Raw genomic sequence first — 27,034 nt, 5'->3', positions numbered from 1 at the left:
TTCTCCAATATTATTTTCATTTTATTTTAGACGTTAGCTGGTGAGAAGACTGTACACAAAGAGCATAATAAACAAGTCTGCAGGAAAAAAAAAAAAAAAAACTAACAGAAAAACCAAAACCCCAAAACGCAGCACTTCTCGTTACCAGGCTGTGCAACAGCATCAAACCCAATGAGGAGTATGAACGCAAAGTTGGTTCTGGGGTTAAAAACAAAACAAAGTAATGAGTGCCACTGACTGACAGATTTCCTACATGCATTAAAAAAAAATGTGCAGTGTAACTAAGCTGCCCTCTCCTGCTGCAGAGCCTCACCACAGCTCAGCGCGACCCGCAGATTCATAAAACTTGCAGGCCACGCCCACCGGACGGCCAGCGTCTGTTTATGAAAAGTCACGGGAGCGGCGTGGAGCCGGAGCGGCCGGCGGAACGTGTCACACCGCCCCGCCAACAGGGAGGGAGGAGGAGGGGGGGTGAGCACACTTCCCTCAGCGCCGGCCCCGACCCTCACGGTGCTGCCCGTCACGTTTGGGGCTGATTGATACCAAACCGCCTGCTGACGGTCGGCGGTCGATGCGGGATTAGGAGCTTGTGGTGTCGGTGTCGGCGGGATTTAAGCTAAACGCTCGGACCGGGAGCGGTTTTTTTTTTCTCTCTCTCTCTCTCTCTCCCCCTCAGACTCAACTACCGCCAGCACCGGCTTTAAAAACAATGGCGAGGCGCAAGAGGCGCAACCCGCTCAAGTGTTGCGCTTAAACCCGGCTCGGACTGACCCCCCCCCCCCTTTCCTCCTCCTCCTCCTCCTCCTCCCCCCGCTCCCCTCCACCGGCGGCGGCGGCGATAAAACAGGAGACCCAAACAACGCAAATAAAAAAAAAAATAAAAAAGAGAACCAAAAAAAAAAAAAAAAAAAAAAGAAAAAGAAAAAAAAAGAGGAGAGGAACGGGGGCCGCGGGAGCGACATGGAAAGCCCGACCGAGAATCCAACCAGGGCTGCGGAATATCTGAAGGAGCTCAACAAGATCATCGACACCCAGCAGGAGTTGCTGGAACGGCAGAGGGGACGGATCGAGGAGCTGGAGCAGCAAGTGTCCGACCTGTGCACGGAAAACGTGTGTCTGAAGGATCAGTACCAGCGGCACCTGGCAACCTGCAGGCTGCTGCAGGGCACCAGCAGCCTGCTCACCCTGGGAGCCATAAAGGAGCATATCACCCAGGAAAAGTAAGCCACAGCACCTAAGGTCCACTGCCAAACTCTCGCAGTCTCTTCTTACCTATGTGTCCTTTGCAAAGTGAAAAGGGGGAAGAAAAAAAAAAAGCGCTTGATTAAAGTGAAATAGTTGGAGATCCGCAGCGACAACATGACCGCTTTTGCATCTTTCCCCCCCCTTTTTTTGCTGTGATGTTTGCTTCTTTTCTTTTCTTTTTTTTTTTTTTTTTTTTTTTTTTGCTGATGTTTGCTGATGGAAAATGTGTCGCTTACAGAGAAATGCGTGCTGTTGAATATCACAGAGCTGGAAAGGCTGGAAACATGCAGCTCAGAGTTTGGCCAAAGCTCCAAACATCAATGTAACTGGTGATGACACACCAGCAGCCCCCCCCCCCAACACACACACACACACACACACAGTAGATTAATCTTTACTCCAGCTTTTTAAAAATGTTGTCTTTAGTAAATTGCAACTGTCATTGGTTACACTGACATATTTAGGGGATACAGTCGAGCTTGCGGTATGTTGACATGCTGTTAAGTTTCACACATGGACAAATTTACCAATGGCTCTTGTAAAAGGACTGAGGGATTTATGAGGTGGACTTTTAAAGCATCTCCGATGATTTCTGCTTTGTCATCTTTTTTATTAGATTGATATTTGCTGTTTCTGTGATTAGAGCAGGCTGATATCTAAGCTGCCTATCTTTATAGCCCCTCAGTGGTTCATCTTTTATCTGTCTCTCTCTCTCTCTCTCTCTCTCTCTCTCTCTCTCTCTCTATATATATATATATATATATATATATATATATATATATATATATAGCCACACACACACATACATGGGCAATGGATTGCAATAAATACAACCATTGTCAAGAAGGTGCATATGGGGGATTGATCCATAAAGCCATTATATTTCAGGGCCGGTTCCATCTTCAGACAGTGGATTAAGCTTTGAACAGAACAGGGCGGTCAGGACGCATGTAGTGGAGCATTATATCAGTCTGTCTTGGTAATCAGACACTCAATACGGACTTTTAGCTCTGAGTTGAAGTTCACTCTGTGTAGTCTGTATTTCTGAAATGCCTCAGCATGTAGACATTAGACTAGGGTTCATGTGATTGTGCTTGACCTTTATCTCTGGGGGCGTGTTAGTGTCATGAAAATCAATGGCAGCAAATCCATACTGATGACTCATGGACTATGTCACTGCTGTCCGATTCATGAGATTAGCACAAACTGTAACACTGGCTTTTAGTGTGCTAACTTTGTAAATCTCTCTTGAGCACTTTGGCGTATTCCGTCTGATCACTCTGTCACCACCTCATTTTGTGCGGTTACAGTGTTTGAACACTACTGCAGTCCAGCTCTGGTGGACTGTGGAGCCTGTAATTACGCCAGTGAACCTGATGAAATATGACAGCTGTTAATAATGTAAAGGGCTGGTTTGTGGGGGATACAGAATTTAAATTGTCATTTAAGTGTGGTAAGTAATTTAAAGGATGCATTGATCTTATAAGGAAGACTGATTGTAAGATCTGCAAAGGTCATTTTGGCACATTCAAAGCGGGATAAGTGTGAACTTCAATAATAAACTATCAGGCCTTCCCACCCCCCACCCCATAATTTTTAGAGGGACACGGTCGTAACAGAGCAGCCCAGACGGCCTTTTGCTCACAGCTTTACTTCAGGTTTTCCTGAGCAAACTCCCTGATGAACTCCTAGACTCTGGGCTGATTGCACACGAATCTGGCTTTTTCTGCAGACATCCAAAGGGAGTCCTGAGCAGCTGGTTGGAAGGATTTATTACTTACAGCCATCCTGCCAACCTGAGAGCTCTTTGGTGCTTTCTTAGATGGTGAGTCGATTCACTTCGTAACAAACAGGAAGAGGTAGTTCAATTTTGTCCAGAACTTGGATTCAAAGAATGTACAAAAACAACTGCATTTTAAATCCGCCCCCAACAGTACTTAGTTCAAATTAGCGGGCGTTAGCATGCTGAAATGCTAGACTGTGATGGTCATCCATGGTGAACATTAGCCTAAAAACAGCAATAAAATAAATGATGAATTGGAAAATGTATTTGATTATGAAAGCATTTATTCAGAGGAGCAGTAGCCTATGTGGTCACATTTTAAACCCATTGTGTGCTATTGTGCGGTCGTGTATGTTAAGGTCACAGAGCTAACCATGAGGGCCTCAGTGGTGATGTTTCACCAGAGAGTTGATTTTTCAGAAGGTGTTGTCCAAATACATCTGCCCGAAAATAATAATGATACAACTCTTGATCCAACAGCCCTTTGTCTATCAAGATTTGAAAGAGTTACAGATGTATTATTTGTCTTACCAAGCAGTACTGTAAATTCAATTCAATATGATTTCATGCAGACTGTTAGTTTTAGATTTCAGACAAAACCTTCGGAACAGTCTGACTATAAATGACCCTCTTAGTTTTCCAAACACCACCGGTTATTTATCTCTTAAAGAAACTGATAAACAGCCATGTGACCTGAATGTATACGAATGCGTGAGAGGCATTCACAGGGTGTCTACATGTTTGGCAGCTTTCAGCACACTATTGGTGCTGAGTCCCTAACATGTCCACCCGCTCACACCTCACCTCAACAGGGTTGTCTCGTTTTGTTTTGGTTTTTTTTTTTTTTTTTTTTTATCTTCAGGGCTTTAGACATGGAAATGTTGGCGCTCAGTCTGACTACAAGCTGAAACAGCCGAAGGGCACTTGAATGCAAATCAGACATCACATGCCTGAATATCAACCTTATCAGCAAACACCAACCTTGAATGTTGTTGACATGCCGAGAATGTGGACATAAATGTCTGTCCCTTTCCCCTCTTACCATGGTGGATGACTGTATTGCTATGTAAACAGGAACCGATAGCACACGGCACAGGGAACAGGGAGAATGCAGTGCCAGTTACATAAAGTAACTTCCAATAACTATCTTAAATGATGGAACACAATAAACCAGCTGAACTGACAGGTTTTAATTTCCTCTGCGTTATCAGTTTAAGTCAGGCATCTTCTCTGAAGTTAGTTTCACATCTGGGGAAAAGTCCTTTTTAAGTTTCCTTGCTGGTCAGGAACAAATCTACAAGAACTGCAGCCAGCCAGGAAAGTGTATCCTCATATGACAAATAAGCTGCTCATGATGCAGGGATATGTTTCACTTCACTGACCCTTGTGGAAAAATCTGCAAAATGTAAGCCAGAGCTCTGAACTCAAAGTTAAGTTTGACAATGCTGCAGTGGGATAAAATGAGAACTGCTGAGTAAGAGAGCATTTTTTTTTCTTTTTCTGCAGCATAATTATGTTGACGTTTTTGAAAATTAACTAAGCCATAATTATTATTGACAGCTCCATCGTGTAAGTACGACTGGACATGCACTGACAGCGTGCCGTGTTACCCAACAAGTCTTATAAACATGCAGATTATTTTCAGGCAAGTTCTAAAGTGACCTGAAGTCTGCATTGTTTTGTAATTATGGTCTTTTTTTTCTTTTTTCTTTTTTTTCATTGCATCATTTTATGATATCCCTTCTTGAGATTTTCTCTGATAAATGCAACATGACAAGATATTCATGAGATACAGATTATTAGAAGATAAGGTCTCTAGGTATTTTTCTTCCATGATTGCAATGTGCATCTACTGAGCTCCCAAGTGTTAGACTTTTTATTTGGAGTAAACACAAGCTCGGTTTGGGGTTGTGGGGACCGGACCTGCTGAGGGGCCAAAGATTTTTTTTTTTCCGTTTTCTCTTTATCTTCAGCCCCAAGTGTCTCCTTATACCAATTTATTGAATTTACTTCTCTTTTAGTTTTTTTTTTCCACACTCCTCGGTGTATTCAGGCTGTCATTATTTCTGTGGTGGGGCTATATTGCATTGTGCTCTACTTTCATTAGGGAACTTATTACAGTTCAGCTTGAAAAGGTGCTTTGTTTTTGTGCTTCCCTTTTTCTTTTCGGTGCTGTCAGTTAAAAGTAAGAACCTGTAATCAGGAACAGAGTGATTTATTTGTGTTTGATTTAAATTGCTACTGTTTGATATGTTATCATTAAGAGACATATTGGTAGGAAATTGGTAGGAAAATAGTTTAATTTGTTTAAAAAAAACAAACTGTAAAAATGATGGTGTTCCCTTCCAGAAAAAATGAGAGCAGATTGGAAAAAAATGTTTTCCGGTGAAGGATGCATTAGACTGTTTGCTTCTATCTTGGGTTGGCTGCAAATGGAAGGCTTTTTCAGACTGTGTAGTTTGTATGGCCTGTCCCTCTACTTTGTTGTAGAAGCAAAGTGCAGAGAGCAGGAAATGTGATGCACCACTTACAGTGGAACCTGTAATGCCAAGTCAACAAATTCCTCTGTGAGTACTGCAGGCTCCTGGGTAACATTGCTGGCCAGTGAAAATCAGCTCGGTGTGCACTGACCCTGATGCACATCCATAAACTCCACCCAAGTGATTGTAACCCCCCAGGAGCTGGTTGAGCAAGATGAGCAGAGTGGGTGTTGGTGTCTTGGTGAATGGGTTTCTGTCAATACAAAGCAAGGACACTCCACTTTCACACTTTCTTGAGTTCTAATCAAGAAAAAGTGTGAAAAGGTAGCAGATGGAAAAGAATTAGCAATCGCAAAAGTATCAGGTTTCTTTTGCTCATGACTGAGTTTCCTGCGTTGTCAGCCCTTTAGTCCAGCAGGATTTATGCTGACCACGTGCGGGTTTCTCTCATAACTGTGCTTGACTTTAAAATCATTTGTGCCACTTGTTCTCTCTTTGGAATTAAATGATAGCTAAAACAAGAGATAGTTGTACATTTTGGCAGCAGACAGTTATGAGATATTACTTTTCATCAGCATTTAATGGAGACTGACTTTATTTTCTGGACAAATGCCTGGTCTATCTTGTCAGAGAATGTAATCTGTTGGTAAGTGAAAGAAAAAAAAGTGAAGAAGTTGAGAGTGTGTGTATTGGTTGCATGATGCAGTGGAGGCTGGTGGTTTAATCAAACGGGATCTGCAGTGATCTGAAACTGTCCTCTGGGTTTTGTTGTGGAAAAAATGCCTGCAAGTATTTTCATTTCCCATGCTCGTAGATGCCAAAGAGCTGATGTAAAAGTGAAGGGGAATCCAATGCAGAAAAGCCTAAAATCTAGATTCTATGTAATGACCAGAGAGCCTATCAGGGCATGATGCCACTGCTTGCCAAAAAAAACAAAACAAAACAAAAACGGTAAAGCAGTGTATTCTATTTGTGTGATTAACAGTCTGTACCACAAATGGTGACCTGCTGGAGAAAGCACAGAGCAGGTCAGATCCACCCCTCCTCAGCTCCACCTTCTCCTCCAAATATGGTTAAGCAAAGGCCAACATGGCAATGGTTACCTTACAAGGTCAAGGATTCAAAACGGCAGCTCACAAACCAATAGTTGACCTCTCCCATTTCTTGTCAACCCCATACATTTGAAAAAAAAAAAATGTAATGTAACGTTATAAAAGTTTTCAGAATTTGAACATGGCTGTCACAATCTCTATTCTGATGTCAATCAAAATGACATCACGATTTTGACCTTCGTATTCTAGGTAGACTCGAAGGTAGACTCGAGGATGCAGCCACGCCCTCAGTCTCGTGTCCTGCAGGTATGGCAAACAGGGAAAAAGTGTTGAACTCAGGAAAGTGAACATTAGCTCTTCTAACTTTAATCTGCCCCTCAATCTTTTACACTATATAGTTAAGAAATTATTAAGATTTGATAATAAAGCCTTAGTGTGGTAAATTGCAAACAACTGATGGAGACTATATTACTCATGACATCATGTAGACCATCCTATGAAATAAGAATTAACAAATTAAATGAGTTATCACAGTATAGAACCAATGACACTTAATGCAGATGCAATATCATAAGATTTTTGTGACACCTATTTAGTGAAAAATTTTAGACTTCAGTAGTCAAAGGCCAATATCTCAGTGTCCTCACAAAACATATTTTTTGCAATAACAAAAGGTTCGTACATAATAATAGATGCAGTGAAGTAATCACTGCATCTATTATTATTATTATTATTATTATTATTTATTTTTTTTTTTTATTGACAAAAATTAATGCAAACTGCTGAATGGCTGGTTTGCTAAGACAACAACGATGAGGCAGTAATTAGCCTTTCAGGCAAGTGTGATTTTTTTTTTTTTTTTTTTTTTTTTTTTTTTTTTCCTCTTCCCCCCACAGTCAGAAAAAGAAGCATGAGTAATCTTGAATGGTCAAATATTGATGGATCGTGTGACAAATCATTAACATGTACATTCTCCCTCTTAATGCTTCAAAGGCGCTCTGATGAATGTTTGAATGCTGATGAATGAACAGCAAGTCCTCACCATGGCAGCTAGGTTGCATTTTGAGCAGCAGAGTCTGTTGGAGAAAAACCCACGGATCCGTTTGGAAAATAGGGCCTATTCTGGCATCATCATCTTCAGTTTCTTGATGAAATAATCTTGGTGTAACAAAAGTCAGCCATATTAATAGTGTTGAGAGGCCACTTTGTACAGTTTGGTGCCAATCCAGATTAATATCTTGATGTCCCAGTCATGTGCCTGATTGTTTGACCTTGGTGGAACTGGATGTGCTCTACTGAGGGTAAATCCACCTGACTCTGTGCCAAAACACAGCCAGGATGTGTGCCACAAGGCCTGGTTACTGTTCCAGGAGGACTTTGGGGGGGAGATGACATGCGCTAGAATACATTTGATAAATTAAAAATGGATTATGCAAATGAGGGTTTTTGATGGAAGATGAATGATTGAAAAATGTGTTCAGTTACATTCCGAACAGTCATCTTATCATGTATTTTACTGATATCTATGCCTGTTGTGCTTCTGTTTATGGGCTATGTTTAATTATTTATTTATTTATTTTCCCTCAAAAAACCAGACAACATTTTAGCTGGATGATATATTTTGTGGAACTACACTAGATCTGATGTTGTTTTGTGCCCTTTGAGAAACCTAAGAAATTCAAAGATTAATTGGCAATGACTATAACTCTTAGTTTTATAATATGACTTTTATGGGAAAAGACAGAGACACTTGCAAAAAAAAATACAGGCCCAAATGTGATTGACTCTAAAAGTAAAACATATTCTTTTAAGTCATGACATTCATTTTGTAGTCCGCAACGAAAAGCGGGTACGAAAAGTACGAAAACGAAAAGTAAAATGTCACAATCTATTGCGCATTGTTACCATTTTCAGATGTTTATATGCGTGTGGATATGATATATGCTATATTGCTGCATTTCGTTCATGTCACCGACATTCTGTGTTAAACTGCACGTCTCTGAATCCAGAACCAAGCTGGAAGAGTTCATATCCAGAGGATTTAGACTGTCGATTTTTGGCCTGTGTTGAATTCACCTCAATAATGTCACTGGGGGTTTTAAACTGCCTTCTGTATTGGTTATAGAGACTCTTTTGGCTTCACTCCTGTAATTTAAAAGGAAGTCAACTTCAGCTAACCCTCCTGAGTCCCCTGGATGGAGCTTGTCGACTGGAGATTGGCAAGTTCATAAATAGTTCACCCCGAGCAGGCAGTACAGCCTTAGCATGTGTTTTGGGACCCTTCGGCAGGAAATAATAGCATGATGGAGAAAGCTGCCTCTTGTGGCTAGAGGCATCCACTCATTTACCCAGCGATCTGCTGAACAATCAGTGTGCCAAACTAAATTTATGAGCACATGAACTTCCTCTCTCCAGCAAAGCCCTTTCTAATGAAATACCCCTGCTAGATTAATGTCTACATGGGGGTGATTTGCATTCAGGCCCACCTATAAATCTCTAGCAATGGCCAGAGACAGTTTGCAACTCACACTCAAAATCAACTGCAGGCTGCCTTCATCGGTAATGGACCTTCCACCTCTGCATCTCGGTGTGGTTCCAGTTTTGCTGAACAGAAGTCAGACATTCCCGCAATAAGGCCTATTAAAACAGAGGTTAGCTCGTTTCCCCCCCCTTTGAAGTAGCTGGTTGTCCCACAAGAAAGGATAATGATGGCTTTAATGAGCACTGTTACCTCTATCTGATGTGTAAACTGGTAAAGGCCACACGAAGGGGGGTCGGACGATGCATCTTAGCCTGAGCCAGACGGCTTTATTATGTTTAAATCGCCTAACCCAAACTCTGACACTGTATAACTTTTAATGAGCAAAAGTGCAAAATATTGAGTCATGTGGCTTTTGATGATAATGTTATCAAATCACACAACATTTGCAGAATAACATGGCTTCATTTCAGACGTGTAGGTCAAAAAACACTGATATTTAGATTATGATTACATTCAGACAACCGACTATCAAGCAGAGAGGAATCAAGAGAACATGAAGGCAGCTCAGTGCGTCTTTGTTATTCCGCCCATGAGATCTGCAGAAAGGAACTTGACAGACAGACAGCTGCTTACGTATGTAGGTAAGGTGACATGTATAGACATGCATGGCTTTAACTACACCCTCAATCTGCGATCAGCGCTAAGCCATCAGTTGAATCTGCAAACTAATACAGCTGAGTCTCATTTCTATTGAAAAAGGATTTAAAGCTTTCCTGTGGAGTTTGTGGCTGTTGGGGTGCTAGTTATAAGTGGATCCCTCCAGTTTGTTTGTACAATTGATTTCAACTGTGAAAATGGGTACAAATGCTTCCTTACGAAAAGCATTGAATGCATGTTTCCTGATAGTTTCTGCTGCTGTTAAAGTTAACATCTACAGTGTTGGGATCTACAGCAGGGCTCAGCGACTTGTGGACTACGCACTGTCCAGACCGAGTCCAGTTTGTTGAGAATGGCTGCACAGAGCTTTACTGCTCAAACCTGCTCAGAGTTTCTAGCACTTACAGTACCAGTTTATACCTGGTGATCCTCTCAGCCAATCAAATTTGGGCATTCTGGAGTGGCTCGTTCAGACAGGCTGGAGAGAGACGAGGCAAGAGAGCCAACGCAGAGTCACAGCTGGAGAGTAGGAGTGAGTGCAGAAGATAAAACTAGAATAATTATCTGCCAATAAAAGCACAGAAGAAAAAGACGCTAAGAATAATTTCACATGGAGTGCTAAAAAGAAGCACAGCTGGCGGTGAAAATAGGACTTCCAACCCAGAATTAGATTTTCCTAAATTGAAGCGATACATATTAAGATACACATTTTTCAAAGTTTATTTGACATGTGCGTTATTTTTTTGATGTGTCCCTGGTTTTACTTGAGAAAAGGAAATGTGTTTATAGTAGCTTAGTTATTTAAAATAGTTATTAAATCAGCTAAGATACAATCCTATATTATTTGGTTTGAAACTGAGTTGTTGATCGTACAGCTGACGGGAATGACAGGATACTCAACTTCATGTGAATATCACACAGGAACACAACGCAAGCAGTAATTTGATTTAGATACACAAGGAAACACATATCTGTGAAATTGAGGGCACAAGAAACACATGTCACCACCAGAACTCACCTTGAGATCATTGATCAATGATCAATGTGTTTGATGAACACACCCCAAAAGAACTGTACGATATTTTAGGTTGTCTTCTTGGTTGAGTTAAATGATTCCATTCTTCATGTGTGTAAACTAAATGTGAAGCTTTGCTCTGCTTATTTTACTGTATTAGTTAATTAAAATCTAATATGAAGATAGTTAGCTTTAGATGTGCTGATAGACTTTGTGACTGTTGGCCATATTTTCTAATATTATATCCTACTTCATTACACCCACAGGACACAAAAACACAAGTAACCATGAGCATTTTTTCTATTTAGTTGGTGTGTGAGGAAATACAATTCATCCTTACAATATGTGGAAAGAATGGTTAGATGTTTTCTGCGAAGTTGATGCCTATATTATCTGTAATTTAGCCATTTTTATTCAAGCACACTGTCTTAATATTTCTTTCCCCCCTTCATTACAGTCAATGATCAACACGTTTGATGGGCCCAGGAGGCCAAAGTACAGTGGTCTGTTCATTCTTTATTTCTCCACAGTTGAACCAATTATCCGCCTCTCAGCTGTCAAAACCAGCTGACACAGCAGCTGAATCGAAGGCAATTTGTAGCACAGTACCTGTGGAGAGCCCTTTGAAAGGCTGCGACTAGTTTTCTGCCAAGTGGGAGTTTGTGTGTGTGTGTGTGTGTGTGTGTGTGTGTGTGTGTGTGTGTGTGTGTGTGTGTGTGTGTGTGTGTGTGTGTGTGTTCGCGTGTCTGTGTGTGTGCATGTGTTGATAACAGATGAGGTGAAGGCTGAGTCAACAGCTAAACACAGATGAGGAGCTACTGCTCACACATCTTCTTAGTTCGATCAGATCTAAAACGCAGACTTCCTCACAGTTGGCTGGACCTTGGAAAACCAGTATTTGGGTGCAAATTGGTGTGGGATGTGTGGTGGAGTCATAACACAATGCCTTAGTGGTTCAAAATAGCTCCTCTGCTGTTGTGCTGTTTCTCTGTGCTGTCTCATTTGTGTGTCTTGAATATAATTGGTATATTTGACTTCACTGGACAGTTGTTCAACTTCACTGCGTCTACCCGTAGTTGTCAAGATGCGTTTCCGCCATTGTGTGATCCAAACGCTCCAAGAGATTTTATACTCTGCTTAATTCCAACCAATATGTTCAGAAATGCAGTCAGGGTGAACGGGAGATTTCCTTGTATCCAGATTTCATTGTGAGTTCCGGTGTTTGGTGCAGCCAAGGTTGGAGTTGTCCGCCGTTTCAGCATGACCAAGGAATACTCTGAGACACAGAAGTAAGATCTTATTAAGAATAGACGTGAACGTTTCTGCATTAGGATTTCAAATACAGAGAGGAGAACTGAAACATTTGGTCAGAAATGTTTGCTCTTTCGACTGCAGAAGAGCTTGAACCTCCCTTCGTTCACGGACCAATGGTAGAGCTAGGTCACAGACCACTAACTCCTAAGAGATGTACAGTGTGACAGCGGCATGAGAAACAAACCACCACAGAAGACTGAACTGCCTCATTAGATCTGCTTTGCCAGACACATTTCTGCCTGTAATTAGTTGATGATTAATAGAGATCATTTAGGTGTGAGTATTACGGACACCAGTATTTAAGTATGTATTACGCTGACAAGCCTAACATATGATGAATGCCCTTCAATTATACACCAGAGTGAGAAAAATCCTTCAACCAAGCAAACATGCACGTCGTCAGGGAGACAAGAACAAAATCTACATCATGAACAGTTATGTGTTTTATTATAACTGTAGAGTTCTTTTGTAGAAAAATCTATCTAATAATACACTGACAATAAATATGAAATACTGTACAAGAGCGTCAAGCTTCACAGTGTTTCCTCTTAGCAAACTGTCAGTGTGAGTGAGCTGTTGTAGCAGACCGCAAGTTCAAGCCATTGATCATTCGGTGACATTGTTGTGAATGGAGGTAAGAGCCACAAAATTGCAAGATGTGCTGTGCTTTTTTTTTTCTTTTTTTTTTTCTCCCTCCTTCCGATTTTTTTTCTTTTTTTTTTTTGATAGAAAGTTTTGTAAAGTCAGCTTTACTTCAGATGTGATTTATTCTTTTTCATCACAGCTTGAAGTTTTTTTTTTTTTTTTTTCTTTCTTTTTTTGCTAAGCTGGAAGCGTTTCGTGGCTGTCACGGTATATTCAGCAAACCCAGTAACTATTTGGATAACTTCGGAAGTAACTCTGGTCAAAGCAGTTCAGCTAAGGACTTGGTATAGTTTATAATTAGTTAGTTTCTCCATGCATAGTCATGCTGAATGCTGAATGACAATTAGGATTGTGTCAGAATGTTAACTTGAGGGCTGGTTAAAGAAAACAGAAAAAGAGGTAAAGAGGAAATAAGGCGCTCATGCAGCATGGCTTTGTGTGCAATAGCCACACACACCTAAAAAAAAAAAAAAAAAAAGTAATCAGTTTCACACCATGGATGAACAGTTATGATTCCTTCCTGGATTCAGGAAAGGAAATAGCCACACATGTATATCCTTTCTTGCATCGGCATATTCAGCTTTGTTTTCTCACTCTCCTACTAAGGGTTGAAAACAAATAATGGATTTATAATTACAACTGCGCAGGTCTTTCCCGGAGCAGCAAAGGAAAGGGAAATAGCTTCAGGGGGAAGTGTCCAAGCCATTATGATACACAGAAAGAAGAAAAGAGAAAATGCTAAAAACACATTCAGAGCACGCATTCATAAGCCACAGCTTTGTGGCCTACAGCATATATGATGTTCCAGCTCATTTGAAGCGGGACAGGGAGCTATGATTAAATGAGAAGACGTGTGTTTCTGTGGTCGTTTCCAGTTGCACTTAGTTTTGCAGACTGACAAACTCTGAGTCAGCATTTTTTTTTTTTTTTTTTTTTCACCGGAAGTGCCGTCTGCCCAGTGTCTCTCACAGCAGGAAACAGGCTGCCCTCATTGCAACAGACTCTATTTCTGATCCACAAGGGGAATGAAGGGCTCAAACATGTACCATCTACACACATTCATGCATTAAAATAAAGGTGGGCATGGCGGTAAAGACAGAAGTGCAATATTTGGTTTAAGGAAGCAGCTTTGAGTGTTAATTCTGCCATTGCAGGTTTGACTTCTCTGTTTGGCAATGTGGGAGAAGCAAATCTCGCAGCTTGTGGAGGCCTTTCTGTGGAATGATACCTCCAATGGGATTTGGCATTTCATGCATTATTTAAAAGGCCTTTTTGAATGCACCTTAGTGAACCTCAGTAGCCAGTATTTCTGCGCAATGCAGAAGATGAACTGTTCATCTTGCACTCTAACTTCCAATATCCCTCATCATAAGGGTGATGGATTCTTTTTGGATAAGGCAATAAAATGTGTAACCTATTAATTCAATAACCAGACAAATGAGCTTCCTCTAGACAGCAACCTGAATGAATTAATAGTTCATCAGTGAGACTGTCGCATTCATGAATTCTGAAATTGACTTTGTTTCACAAAATGTAGAGCAATTTACCTCAAATCCACAAAAAATATAACCCCCAGATGTCTCTTGATATTTTCTTTTTTTTTATGATTAAAGCAACTCTTAAAAATCGCAGTACTGCAGCAAATTTCATGAATAAAAGTCAAATAAAAGTTTAGGTATTACAGCGAAGGCAAAGTGTGTCTCTGCCCTCCCCTGCAGGGACGTCATCAATGAGGTTATGAAATTTCGCTTGAATAGCAATGACTGATGACACCCCAAAATAAGACAGAGCAGACTGTCTGGCCTTTTCTCTGCAGGTGTGACCCTCCTGCAGAAAAATGCTAAAATTACTCGAGGCATGACCCAGATAGCGGCGATGTGGTTGTATCGGTTTGACTTTCTTCTGGCCAGAGGAGCTGTCCAGGGTTCTGACTACTACTTCTAAGTTGTGGTTTCTTCCAAGGATATAGTCTGTATGGCTGTGTGGGAGGCAGCCTCAAAGATTGCACGGGTGGCTCGACAGAAGACTTGTGTAAAATGGCTTCTGTCTGATTTTTTTTTTTTTTTTTTGCTGATGCATCGTATACACGCCAATCGATGGCTTTGGTAATTGCAATCGGATCTGGGCTGCTGCATGTGTGTCAATGAATCCCATCCTACCATTGCATTATATTGACCCGGCTCTCGCTTTCAGCTGAATTTCACATTCATAATGGGGGGCCGCTCTAATGAAAACACCAGCACTATCAAGTTTGTTCTGTACCTCATGGACCTCTGTACCACATGGAGTAATTAAAAGCTGCTTTAGATATCATTGCCAAAGTGCCAGATGAAGTAAAGCAGATGATTAAGTGATGCAACACAGCCTGACCTAAAGCGAAATGGGCAGTGCTAACACAAAAGAAAGCAAACATGTAAAGTATCTCAGAGTGCTGAGAGAGGAGGGGGAGAAAAAAAACATCACTCAGCCAACTGAGAATTAGCCAAAGCATTATGCTGTCAGGGGATCATTATTTCCTCCAGTTCACTGAACATAAAGCTGAACAGTATTTCTAAGAAGAACCATTGCAGCTACAGCTATCAGTGGAGTCAGTCACTGTATTGTCCGCCCACCATGAATACCTTCTTGTTTTCTGCACGTGAAAGGTGAAAGGGGCAACAAGGGGGCTCATAAATTTTCCCCGACGCAGCCTTGCAGTCGTGTTACTGCTCCCTGGTGCTAAGGTTCACAGGACAAGCTACATTTTGTTTCTGCCACCTTAAGAGTAGTACTTTACTTCCTGTTAGATAGCCATTTTGTGCAGGCCATTTCTAAAAGTAACAATGACGTTCGAGAGCACACGGTGTAGAACAGCAAACACAAAGAGCCAAAAATGCAGTAGACTGATGGTTTGTTGTGTTTTACTAGTGGTAAACAACACACATGTGGCCAAAATATCCCAGTACCCAATAGGTTGAGCTTTCCCATAGAAACACTCAGCACTGTTGCACAGCACTTAAAACTTTTTCACAGTCACACAGTAGGAAGAGCACAAGGGTATTGCAGTAGTATCCTTAACAACACAAATAAATGATAATGTGACAGTAGAAAATAGGGTAGACGACCCTACTGTTTCAGAAAGTGTTTCCCTTTTTTTCCAAGAATTTTCATTTCATTTTAAATGAAATTGTCAACGTTGCTATCCTGTAAGTGTTTGCAAGATAGCGACATTACCGATGAGCCTCTGCTGCCGTTGCCATGGAGGAGACATCAGTCAGAGATAGAGTGCAAGGGAAGCTTTTAATTCTTTGGGCCAATGGCTTTTTCCTTTAAAGTTGTCAAACAAAAGCTATGTAGAATATCCTAATTAGAGCTTTATTTCACATCAGACTGGAAGAGACGCAGGGGAGACAACACAATCTGCCCTTCGCCACCTGCAGGGAATTCAGCTGAGGTGCCGGCGGAGAAAGTTGGCAGGCAGCCTGCCAAACGTCCATCAGTTGAGGGATCCAGGGGTAGACAGTTGCCTGGAGCTACATGTTGTCTCCACGGAAACCGCTCTAGATAGTGTCATGAAGAAGCTGCTGACTTCCAGCACCAGTTCCTCGTGGCTAGCATGTATGTGTGGCCACACCTTGTTGTTGTTGTTGTTTTTTCCCAGGAGGCATCATGGGCAGCTGCACATGGTTGGCGATCATGAGCCCAGGCATAAATGCTGGAGGAGTTCCCCTGGTCCGGGGAGTGTGTGAGGTTGAGAGGGCCAGCCGACTGTGTGTGAGAGGCAGATTGTCTGGCACCCCCCCGGTAGCTGGTGGACTTTTTAGTTGTCATTGACTGTGAGCTTCCTTCAGTCGTGTAGCCTTAGAATAACTGGCCAATACATCTTCTCTCCCACAATCGCCTAATTCATTTCACGCTTCTTTTCTGAGAGTCAGTGAAAACATGTGCGCCTTTAGCACAAAAAAATTTGGAGATCCAATTAATTGAGAAGTCACAGCCTCCTATGCTAGATTTGTTGGATATAACATCTTAACCAATAAATGTATTAATGTTCTTCGTCTGAAGTGTGAAGGGATGCTCTGCTGATGAGCATTTTTTTATTTCGAAGTGTAGAATTTCCAATGCTACATTAGCCTAGATGCCCCCTTTTTCAGATGTTAGTCATAGTCATTTTTCTTAACCTTAAATCTCATCAAGACAAATAAAGAGAGCTGTTTGCGGAAGATGCTTTATATATCTAATGTTGATATTTTAATGTGTATATATTTTTTTACATGCATATCTGAAAGTCACATCTGAGTTTTTGCCTGAAATAAAAGTCCTGCTTCAAAGGGCCAAATAGGAGCTTTTGTCTGCTGTGATGTAGCTGCTGGGTCAAGCAACGGTGGTCAGTGATTTGTTTTATGTCACTGTACATATCGTTAGCTGCGTTACAGCTGCACAAATACTGTGTTTTCTATCTGCTCAACAAAATCACTGAACCGGTGTTTTTCTGTCTTCCAGGTCTGAATGCGACACATCCAGAATGGTCAGGTATGTCCAGCTTGAAAAATGCACTTTGGGGTTTTCCCCCTGCCTTTGAATATTCTCCTTTCAAAATGGTGCTGCTTGAATTAATGCTTTGGTGAAAACTCTGTGTTATGTTAGTCTTTTGATTTCAGCGCATAAAACCGAATGATCAGGGGTCACAGTGCTATTCAGAGTTTGGCTCTCATTTCATGGTCTTTGTGGATAACACAGTGTGGTGGAAAGGATGAGATTTCAAGTGGAGTTTGAGGTCACATTTCACTGTTCTTATCGTGTTGGCTGTGTGAACATTTCTGGCTGGAGATTTGCAGTGTGTCTGCTGACAAAGCTGCGATGTGGGCTGCTTTAAAACTGTAAAGTGAATCCATCATTGCTGAGCTAAGAAATATGGGTTGCATATAGAGAGTGGATGTTCTTCTCTTGACTGGTAAACGCGCTCCTTGTTGGCTGCTTCTATCTCCTGGGATGTCCCACTGTGGGATCCAAACGGCCTCTTCCACTGCAATGTGTGTTAGCGACCCGACAACGTCTAGACAAGTTGAAGAGAGTGCAGAAAAGCCTGTACTGTGTTTTAGTGAAAGTTTTCCAGGTCATGCCAGTTCTTTCAGTAGGTGCTCTACTGCCTGTGCTGCTCCTCAGGCCGCTTTCTCTTCTGCTCTAAATGTCCCATTACGAATTCGAAAGGAATCTTAGAGGGTCACAGCCTGGAGATGTGTGCCAGCCTTTGTCTTTGTAACATCCCAGTTAAATGTATGAGTGTGTGTGCATGAATGAGAGATGTGAAGCGCACGCAATATTATTTCCACCAACAGCAGTGTGTAAAAAAGAAAAAAGGCAGAGAAAATAGGCTATATCCAAATTTAATATGCATTGTATAAAATCAGTTGAATAGATTGAAAAACGATCTAATCAGTCAAACATTTGCTGCTACACTCTTTTAGACAGGGCTGCCAAATACAAACTCACTCAAAATGCGCAAGTGATGTAATGTAGGTTATTTGAATATTTAAAAGTTACAGTGTTTCTAAAACTTTTCCTCGGGGTGAATTGGTTTTGGACAATAGAGGGATTTTCTAAAATACTCACCAATTCAGCTTTCAATAATGCAAGTCCTGAAGTGCTCTTTCATACTGGCAAATCTTAGACATGAGGTATGCACAATTGCTTTCACTGCTATCACTGACTTTCAGTCACACTTTGCAGCTCACAGCGTGGGAAAGCGTGGGAAAGGTGTTCATTTCCTATCCCCTTTATACATGTGAAATTTCCCTTTGGACACGAGGATGTGTGTCAAACCTGACTGTGAAGTCGTTCGTTGATTGAGTTGATTAAGATTTTTTAAGATAATTTAGATGTCTCACAATCCAAAGCAAACACTATTATTTCGGCTTTAAGTCTTTTGCCTACATTTTGTTGCAGATGCGACATCATCAGAAGGTATTTTGTTCATATTTTTTTTTTTTTTTTTTTTTTTTTTTTTTTTTTTTCCCCCGCATATCTCTTAGCCTAAGCGAGTGCTGCTGCTGCTGATGGTAAAATCTAAAAGCATAGCAAAAAGAAATGGAGGTCAAGGCTTTGGAAGCAAATAATCCCATCTCTCCAAATTGATGCTTTGATGTGATTGGAAACCCTCCAAACAGCAGAATCATTCGGTGTGATGTCCTCGGTTTTCAATTTGGCCCCAGTTCCTCAAATCGCCCCTTCATTAATATGAGGCTGGTATGTATCGGAGATTTTCACTGCGCTAAGTATGAGCCTTCGAGCCTCTTTAAGTGCCACAGTTTGGCTCATGTGAGTTTGCGGCAGCTCTGCATGTTGGCATGAGTTGTACTCCTGATTGCTGACAGACGCGGTGGCACTGATCCTGCAAATCAGGGAAAAGCTTCCAGACATCAGGCAAGAGAAGATCATCTCCAACTGTCTCAGGTAGAGCTGATGACGCTATTGTAATGTGAGCTGCTCAACATTTGTCCCAGTCTACACATCAATATTTCCTATGCAGGTGTATTAAATCAGATGGAATTTGACAGTGAAAGGGGACAGCAAATGGATACATTAGAAAAACAGGAGAAGATACTAAAAAATATTATGTAATGGAGCAAAACAGCACATTCTGAACAGTAGGTTTTTTTTAGGATGCAATAATAATGACACATAATCTAACGTGCCACTTTAGACAATAAAACAGTATGTATTTTCTTATTATAATAAAATGAATCGCACAAATAGACTTTTTTTTTTAGTGGGGTTTATTTTAATTTTAATTAAAAAGTTGTCTCTCCATTTATTTTTCATTTTTCCAAATAATTATTTCCATGGCACTCCGCTGATTTGTTTCAGTTGAAATCGGTTGGTTCACACCTCACAGTGTCAGACGCACCACAATCACAAGGACAAAGAGCATAGCAGTGAAAGCTCATTATCAGCACACTATAAACAAAACACAGCTACACTAATAGGCGGATAAGTGGCCCAGTACTGTGTTTTCTAGTTACTAATGGAGGCAGAGAAAGGTTGTTTACATTTGAATTCTACCTTGTTCATGCTTAACTTAAATTGTCCCCTGATTTAATAAAATATTTCCCTTTCTTGTTGGAGCAGTTGTGCTTTTCCTGTGAATTGAATATAGTATAAATATTCGTGTAAATATGTAGCAGCATCTCTTTGGTATCAACCAGAGGCCAGTTTGAAATTGCTGTGACAGTTACTGTGAATTTCTGTCACATGGTTTGTCTTGGCACAAAGGAAACTTTGCGCCACGAGCTGTTTAAAATTACCACAACTGCCAGCACAGCACTCAGCCGACAACACACAGCTGACTTACAGTCACTTGCATCTTTCACCCTGTTCATATGCCACACCATGACACAACTGAACCCGGCTGCTCCAAAATATTTTTTTGTTACACAGCTCGCTGGGTTTCATTATCATTAATAATGGAAAAGCCACAGAACTTGGCACAGGCGCTATAAATAAATAAGCCCTGATCCCGAAGGATTGCTCTGCACTGGTTTGATAGAAGTTTGTGTGTGTGTAGAGAGGGAGAGCGGCCCTGTTAGTGATTAAAGGGGGATGGGGGGGTGTGTGTGTGTGTGTGGTGGGGGGGTTATTCTCATACACACTTCATGGCTAATGAGAGAGGAATAACAACATGGCGGTGTTTAATTGGCCTGCTCTTCAGTAATCAGAATGGATAGCTTCATTCAGATGTGATTAGAACCAGGTTGAGATAGCCAGGCAATCAACGGCCTCGGTGACTTCCCTTTATTGGCTTGTTCTTCAGTGAATGTGTCATGATGAGATTTTTTTTACTCCCACTCCCTGATGCACTTCTGTACGGCACTCATTCATAAACTCAGCCCAGCACATGACAACAGCACACAGCTGAGGAGTAGTTTGACACTCCACCACGCCAATTGCTATCCAGATGGACGCCAGTGGTCTCGTCTGATGCTGAACAGCTTTTGAAAGTCCATTTGTGTTAGTCTCCTTATTGGTGCCCGGTGAACTTGTGTATTGTGATGGATGGCGGTTGTTTCAGTTAGAGCGGCTGGTTACAGAGAAGCTAATTGAAATTTCTTGCAGTTTCAGACGGTACGTCCATAACTGCTGGCCTTCAGAGCTCTATACAATCTCTCTATTTTTTTTTAATTGAACATGTTAGGTCCCATGCATCCAAAGGGCAGTGTAGTTTGTCAAAGAACTGCAGTGTTGCCATTCACTGGGGCTACCCTGACAAGCTTCGGTTGGGTTTGGAGCTTTTATTTCCATGAAAATCCACCGAGAACTGGGGAAAGAGAGGCGCGGGGATTATAACCCCCACCCCTCAATTTGCTGTTGTGATGACAATGAGGAGTGTAAAGCTTTGCTGGGCTGGTGTTGTGGAGGTTAAAACCTCTCTAAGAGTGTGCCTCTAAAGAACTAATAAGCAAAGTGTTTCCAATCAATTTAAACATTAATTCAGGCCAACTTGTTGTTATATTTACAGCAGTGGGAACATTTATAAAGCAAAATGACACGCTACAGGAATTACCATACGCTTTTAAATACGAGCAAAGAGACTGCACCCATGCAATCTTCGGCTTCTAACAGATGAGGTATTCGCTGAAATGGCTTTGGCACTGCAGTTTTCTATTTGCAGGCAGGACATTTCTCTAAAACAGCACAACGTGTGGACTGAACTGTGTTTGATCCACACAGAAATGTAACGTTAAAAGAGCTGGCCCGGTCTTGTGCTGCAGCAACGGTACATGTCAGTGCAGCTGAACTCATATTTGTCTGCAGGGAGGAGTGTTGACAGCGCTGTGTTTCAGGACCGGCCTCATGCTGTCTCTCACCCTCAGCCAGCACTCTCCAGAGGGACTGCACAAACCTATCATCTTCGCTTGTGTCCTTCACGAGGTGTTGTTGCTATAGTGAATTTCGGGTCTTCTTTCTAATGGTTCTTGAACACAAAACACCTCCACAGCCCTTTTGCAAAGACAATGAATGACACACATTCCTAAGTCGTGTCACAATGTACACTCTCTTGGTGAAAAAGCAGCTGCCATTTTCAAAATGAATGGGGGCTTGTGCATGAATCATTTCAATGGCAGCTATTGAACAAGGTCTGACACTCCGCAGCACTATCAGAGTAAGTTATGGCAGAACATTTTGACTAATTCAAGGTTCAGAGCTCCCAACTCAGCCGGAGCAGGGACATTAGCATTTTTGAAATTAATAATTCATTATGCCGAAACAGCAGCAAATAGCGGCAGCCATGACACAATTATCTGCCGATATTACAGTGCAGGCCTCGGTGCAGGATGTTCAAATACAGAGGCTGCAGAGTACAAGTTGTGTCAAAGAATGAAGGGTAATCATCTTTTTGGTACAAATGGTTTATACAAACTATATAACAGTACCTTAAAGGATGAAGTCAATTGCTTGGAATATAGATTGTTTCATTTGGCTGGATAATTAGGAGTTGTTCTTACAAATGTACATGTGTGTTATAGACTTGACGGCAGACTGTATGGAGCCAGATTTAGGTTTATGTTTCCATGAAGACCTCCCTGAGAGAGATGGGGAGGTTGTTTGGTGTTTGACTGCAAGTTGACAGCCTGAGAAATGTGCCTGGCCTGTTGTGAGACAACAAGCCCAAAGGTGGCACGGCTCAGTGAAAACCTTAACAAACAACAGATGAGAAAGAAATATCCCTACAGAAATGGGGTCCAGTGGAAGGAGGTGAGATATTTGTCATCCAAGTTTCGGGCATTTATTCATTTTCCATTTCTTCAGCTACCTGTCTGTCTGTTTTGTTTTTTGTTTTTTTTTTAATCATTACTTATTATTTAAAATAGCTCTGCTTGGGAACTAAATCTGACTGAGGATGTGTATTATTGACCTCATAAATGTATATTGGGCTATATAAAATATTAAAGTAGTCTTTTATATAAAATATGTATTTGCATTGCATTAGTGCATATGGTTTGTATTTAAATATACTTTCTCAAATGAGTGCATTCATATGCACTTTGGAATTATAATCAAGTTTATGTAGTGTTTAAATTATTCATGATGCTAGCACAAAAAAATATATTTGTTCACTAATCATGAGTGCATATGGGCCAAAACCTAATATGCTACAATTAAGTACAATTTAGGTTAAACGTGAGTTTTATGAAAAATCCAAGTAAAACTCGCAGTGAAATTTTAAAGGCACTATTTGTAAGATTTGTTGTTTCTACAGTTTTACCATTAGCAGTTGTTTACTTATGAGTGCCATAATAAAGGTTATAGTCAGTGTTACCTCCGCAGAGGGACTGGAAGCTGCAGTGACTCGGTATCGGGAAGGGACGAGGCAAGCTGCCCGCTATGATCGAACTGGTTAGCACGCTAACTTCAAAAGAAAAGACGTGGTGAACATATAGGTACATATAGGTTTTTTTTCCATCACTGCAGACAGCTCTCAGTTAAAATTAAGTTTGGTGCGCAACTTGCAGCATTTCTTCGACACTGCTAAAAAACAACTGTGAAGGCTAATGTTTGCTGTGTAGCAATAACTTTCCAGTACATGTGCATGTACAGTAAGCATGCAAAGCATTAAAAATTGGTCTATCATTTTGAGGCTCTGGAACAATTATGCAACCAACATTTGCTAAGCTCTCATCTCATGTGACACTTAAGTCTTTACAAGTTTGGCTGTCAGGATCGACAGTAATAAATAGATTCTAACAATAAATAAATCAAACAGGCACTCTGATGTGTGGCTTTGAAGTAGTTTATTTTACCACAATACAAGCTCGACTTAGCTTAGCTTTCATGTGTCATCACGATATTGTTTGTTGTGCTGTGTACTTCTTTTAATGCTCAGTGGCTGGTGACTCAAAGCCCATCATGTTTGGAGGAAACGGGTAAAGAAAAAAAAAAAGGGAGTGACAAAACTCCAGTGGGAAGACTGAGGGGAAAATCAGAGCAGTCACTTCACATTGACAGGTTTCTTTAATATCTGGCCCTTCATGTCAACAGCCTGAGAAGTGTGTCCTGTTGTAATACACTTTGTCCCTCTGTAGGAGACATGCCTCGCTGCCTGTCAAAGTCACAGAGAATCCCGGGAGGTTAGTGTCTGCAGGCTGCAGAAGAGTCGTCCCCTGCCGCAAGTGGAAGTCAGCTTCCTTTGGGTACAGTAAGATTTTATCATTATGATTACGTCCTTCATATTTAGTTTGTCCTGGGGGGGCGATACAGCATTTGCACTAGTAGGGCAGAGAACATTCCCCTTGTCTTGTTCTCGCCTTGTTAAAAACTGCTGTGTTTAAGTCAGCTCTTGTGAGTGCCCTGCTAATTAGCTTTACTCTTGCAGATGCATTGGTTGTAACAGCTTGACAGTTGCAAACCTTGCTGAGTCGTAATGTTCTCAGTCGGGCAGCTGCTCTGCAATCGCCAGCTTTTTTGACACTGCAGTTTTGATGCTGCAACTTTGTTTTCCTGATGTGCACAATGAACTCAAGCAGCAGAAATGCACCGTAAGAGGAGATCATTTAACCTGTCCTTAATGAAATGTAATGAAATGTGATTTGCGAGAATATGAGTCCTCATTGCTGCTCACCCATTAGCCTGTGCTGAGCTCGGAGCTTGAGACGGCCTCTCAACAAATGAGGAGTGATGAGCGCACAGTCGCATCGCTGGAGCAGACTTCGGGGCCTTCAAAAGGCTGGAGAGAGTTTCAAAGACACCTCCCACTGCAGTGTGCCTCATCATCAAAAAGCAAAGTGTGCCTAATCCATAGCCCACTTTTGGCTCGTGTGCAGCCTAAAAATAAATCCCAATGCATAGTGGGAACGTGTTCTATTTTTAAAGAGCAGCATTCAGAAGTTTTTGATGAGTAGAAACATCTATGGGTTGTTTTTAGACTCCGGTAACATGGCAGAATTGAGGAATTTGCTTTTTCTCTCTAATTAATACCTCATGCAGTTGTACTGTCTCTATTTGTCTCAGTTTGATTGTTGCTCTCAAAGTAATTTTCAAGCTCTGCTGAGAGCCACTAGGTTAAATGGATCATGACTGTAAACAAGAAGATGGCTGTGATCAGAGGTTGATTGCGTTGCTCTCCAGGTCAGCGGCATTATTTGCTCCTGTTCGGGCTTATCCATCTCACACAGATACATCGTAACAGTGCACTAATTGCCAATTGATGACAGTGCAAATGAACACGTCCTCCAACTCTACGGGGTGCGGAGGTGGTGGTTGGTTGGTTATCTTCATTATCACCCATTTTAGATTTAGTTCAGGTGGCTGGTTTTTTACTTTATTACTGAGCTCCAGAGTAAATCAATACATTAGAAGAATTCACTTGAATTTCTGTTGATTATTTGGAGAATATTATGTGCCAAACATTTCTGGTTCCACGTCTGTCTCTAGTCTGCGATTTGCTTCCTCCTGAGTTCTGGCCAGCTTGAAGGCTGACATGGCATGTGGATGGGCATTGCAAACACTGAATGCATGCCCTCACTGCAAGGAGCACTCACACAACACATCACTTTTAATAAATATTAAATGATAGATGATAGGTGAATGGAAATATTTTGAGTTGTGCAATGTAAATAACTGAAATAGAAGGCTAACAGCCATCATAACAGCTTTGGTTACAGCTATTTTTCTGTCACTTTTTTTTTTTTTTTTTTTTTTGTGCTTCATTTCCTCCAGGAAGGGAGGAAGCTCATTTCACATAAAATGACAAAGGTCGTGGGCCAGATTTCAACCCAGGATGCTGTATTTATGTATGTGTGATGCACTGCAGACCAGGGAGTTGGGTGAAAACAACATTTTTCACATTGTATCCAAGGCAAATGCCAAAAAAGTGTTGGGTAATTATTCTCCTGTATAGCTGTGTGGCTGTGTGCGGCTCTTGGTGAATGATTGATCTCACTGGTTGTTTTTTTGTTTGTGTGGCACTAAAAGGAAGGGAGGTAGTGAAATATTAATTATTATGCCATTTGCGAGGTGCTGTACCGTGCCCCGCAGTAATCTGAATCACTCCACTTATTTTAGATGTTGCAAACGAACATATTGGAAAACTCTGAAATAAAGCTTTAATTATAGGAAGAGTTTGTGGTTGGAACGAGCAACGTCGGTTGCAAAAGGAGTTATTTTCAGCCATTGGTTTGATGTTGTCAATATTTAAGAGGTTCAGTAATTTTTCAGGACTTTGAAAGCGCAGATAAATAATTAGGAAGTAATGTGGTAGTCACAAAGATTGGCTCGTTCAGTGTGCCTTATGGCAGAGCTGGGACGATCTCAGGGGATAGCCAGTCACACACACAGCAAGCAGGGCAGCTGCTAGATGTAATAGCAAAATCATACCCGAGGGATTGACTGGAATAGTTGCTTCTGGTTTAAAAAAAAATAAAAAAAAATGCCTTTTCTTGTTGAGACAGCCCCCGGCCCTCAAGACCAATTTCCTGTTTATTTGGTTGCTGGCAGCTGGGGAGTGGCTCATTAAGTGCGGTGGCTGACACCTTGGCTGGGGTAACCGCTGCCTTGTTAGAGTGTATTCATGCCCAGGCAGTCAGTCTCTCTCCTTACTAGATTACTTGGTTCATGCATCAGCAAACTCCACATATTACATTTATTTTAAAGTGCCATGTGTGGTCTCCACGTTTTGTCCTTCCTTCCTTGTTTGCATTCATTTTGTACTAGTCATTCGTCACAGACACTTTTTTTTTTTTTTGTGTGTGACCTACCTCTTTATCTGGCCTCTTCCCTAGCAACGAAACAGTCCATTGCAGAAGTACAATTTAATCAGCTATGCTGCTACGCAGACGTTGTAATAGCTTAGATTTTAGGGCTTATTTCCCAGGCCTGAACGTGAAAATATGAGTCACTGCAGTTAACTAATGATGTGGTTGTTGGGCCGCTAGTCATGATGAATCTGTCACTGGTTCTATCCAGTAAAGAGAAATTAGCTCAGAACTAAAGCAGCAAGCCTACAAACCATTCAACTAAACTTCACTATCATGGAATAGCTCATCCAAATGTCTGAGGGTTAAAAGGAAACATTATTTTATTGTTATGGGTCTGTCTAAAGCCCCAACAAACACACACGGTACAGAAAAAACGGAGACAGTTTAACCTGTGCATTAAAAGTGTCCTTTATAGCTGTGTGGCTGTGTGCAGCTCTTGGTGAATGATTGAGCGCATTAAAGGTGCATTAAAGGACCCATTTAATGCGCATGCTATCTGTTTAATGTCTCTATTGATTGTTTAGTCTGTGAAATGTCAAGAATATTGAAAGAAGCCCATCAGGTCTGAGCGGCCAAAGTTATGTGCTCAAATGTCATGTTTCTGTCCAACAAACAGTCCAAAATTATATTT

General features: G+C 41.2%; 1 protein-coding gene across 4 annotated transcripts in view; it reads left to right on the top strand.

Annotated features, from left to right (window-relative positions):
* Positions 1 to 430: 430 nt before the first annotated feature.
* iqsec1a (IQ motif and Sec7 domain ArfGEF 1a) overlaps positions 431 to 27,034 on the top strand; it is an 84,394-nt gene continuing 57,790 nt past the window's right edge. For 2 of the 4 annotated variants that reach the window (XM_029505625.1, XM_029505632.1), the window contains exons 1-3: positions 431 to 1,220; positions 17,156 to 17,185; positions 23,734 to 23,841. In XM_029505625.1, coding sequence (XP_029361485.1) covers positions 961 to 1,220; positions 17,156 to 17,185; positions 23,734 to 23,841 — 398 coding nt within the window. In that variant the 5' untranslated portion in view covers positions 431 to 960. Of the gene's footprint in view, positions 1,221 to 2,997; positions 3,071 to 17,155; positions 17,186 to 23,733; positions 23,842 to 27,034 lie in introns of those variants that run through there. The other 2 variants (XM_029505627.1, XM_029505626.1) reach the window with 2 other exon arrangements.

This window comes from Echeneis naucrates, chromosome 7, assembly GCF_900963305.1.
Source record: "Echeneis naucrates chromosome 7, fEcheNa1.1, whole genome shotgun sequence".
In the NCBI taxonomy this organism is placed as follows: domain Eukaryota; kingdom Metazoa; phylum Chordata; class Actinopteri; order Carangiformes; family Echeneidae; genus Echeneis; species Echeneis naucrates.
This window is presented reverse-complemented; position numbering and strand designations above follow the sequence as displayed.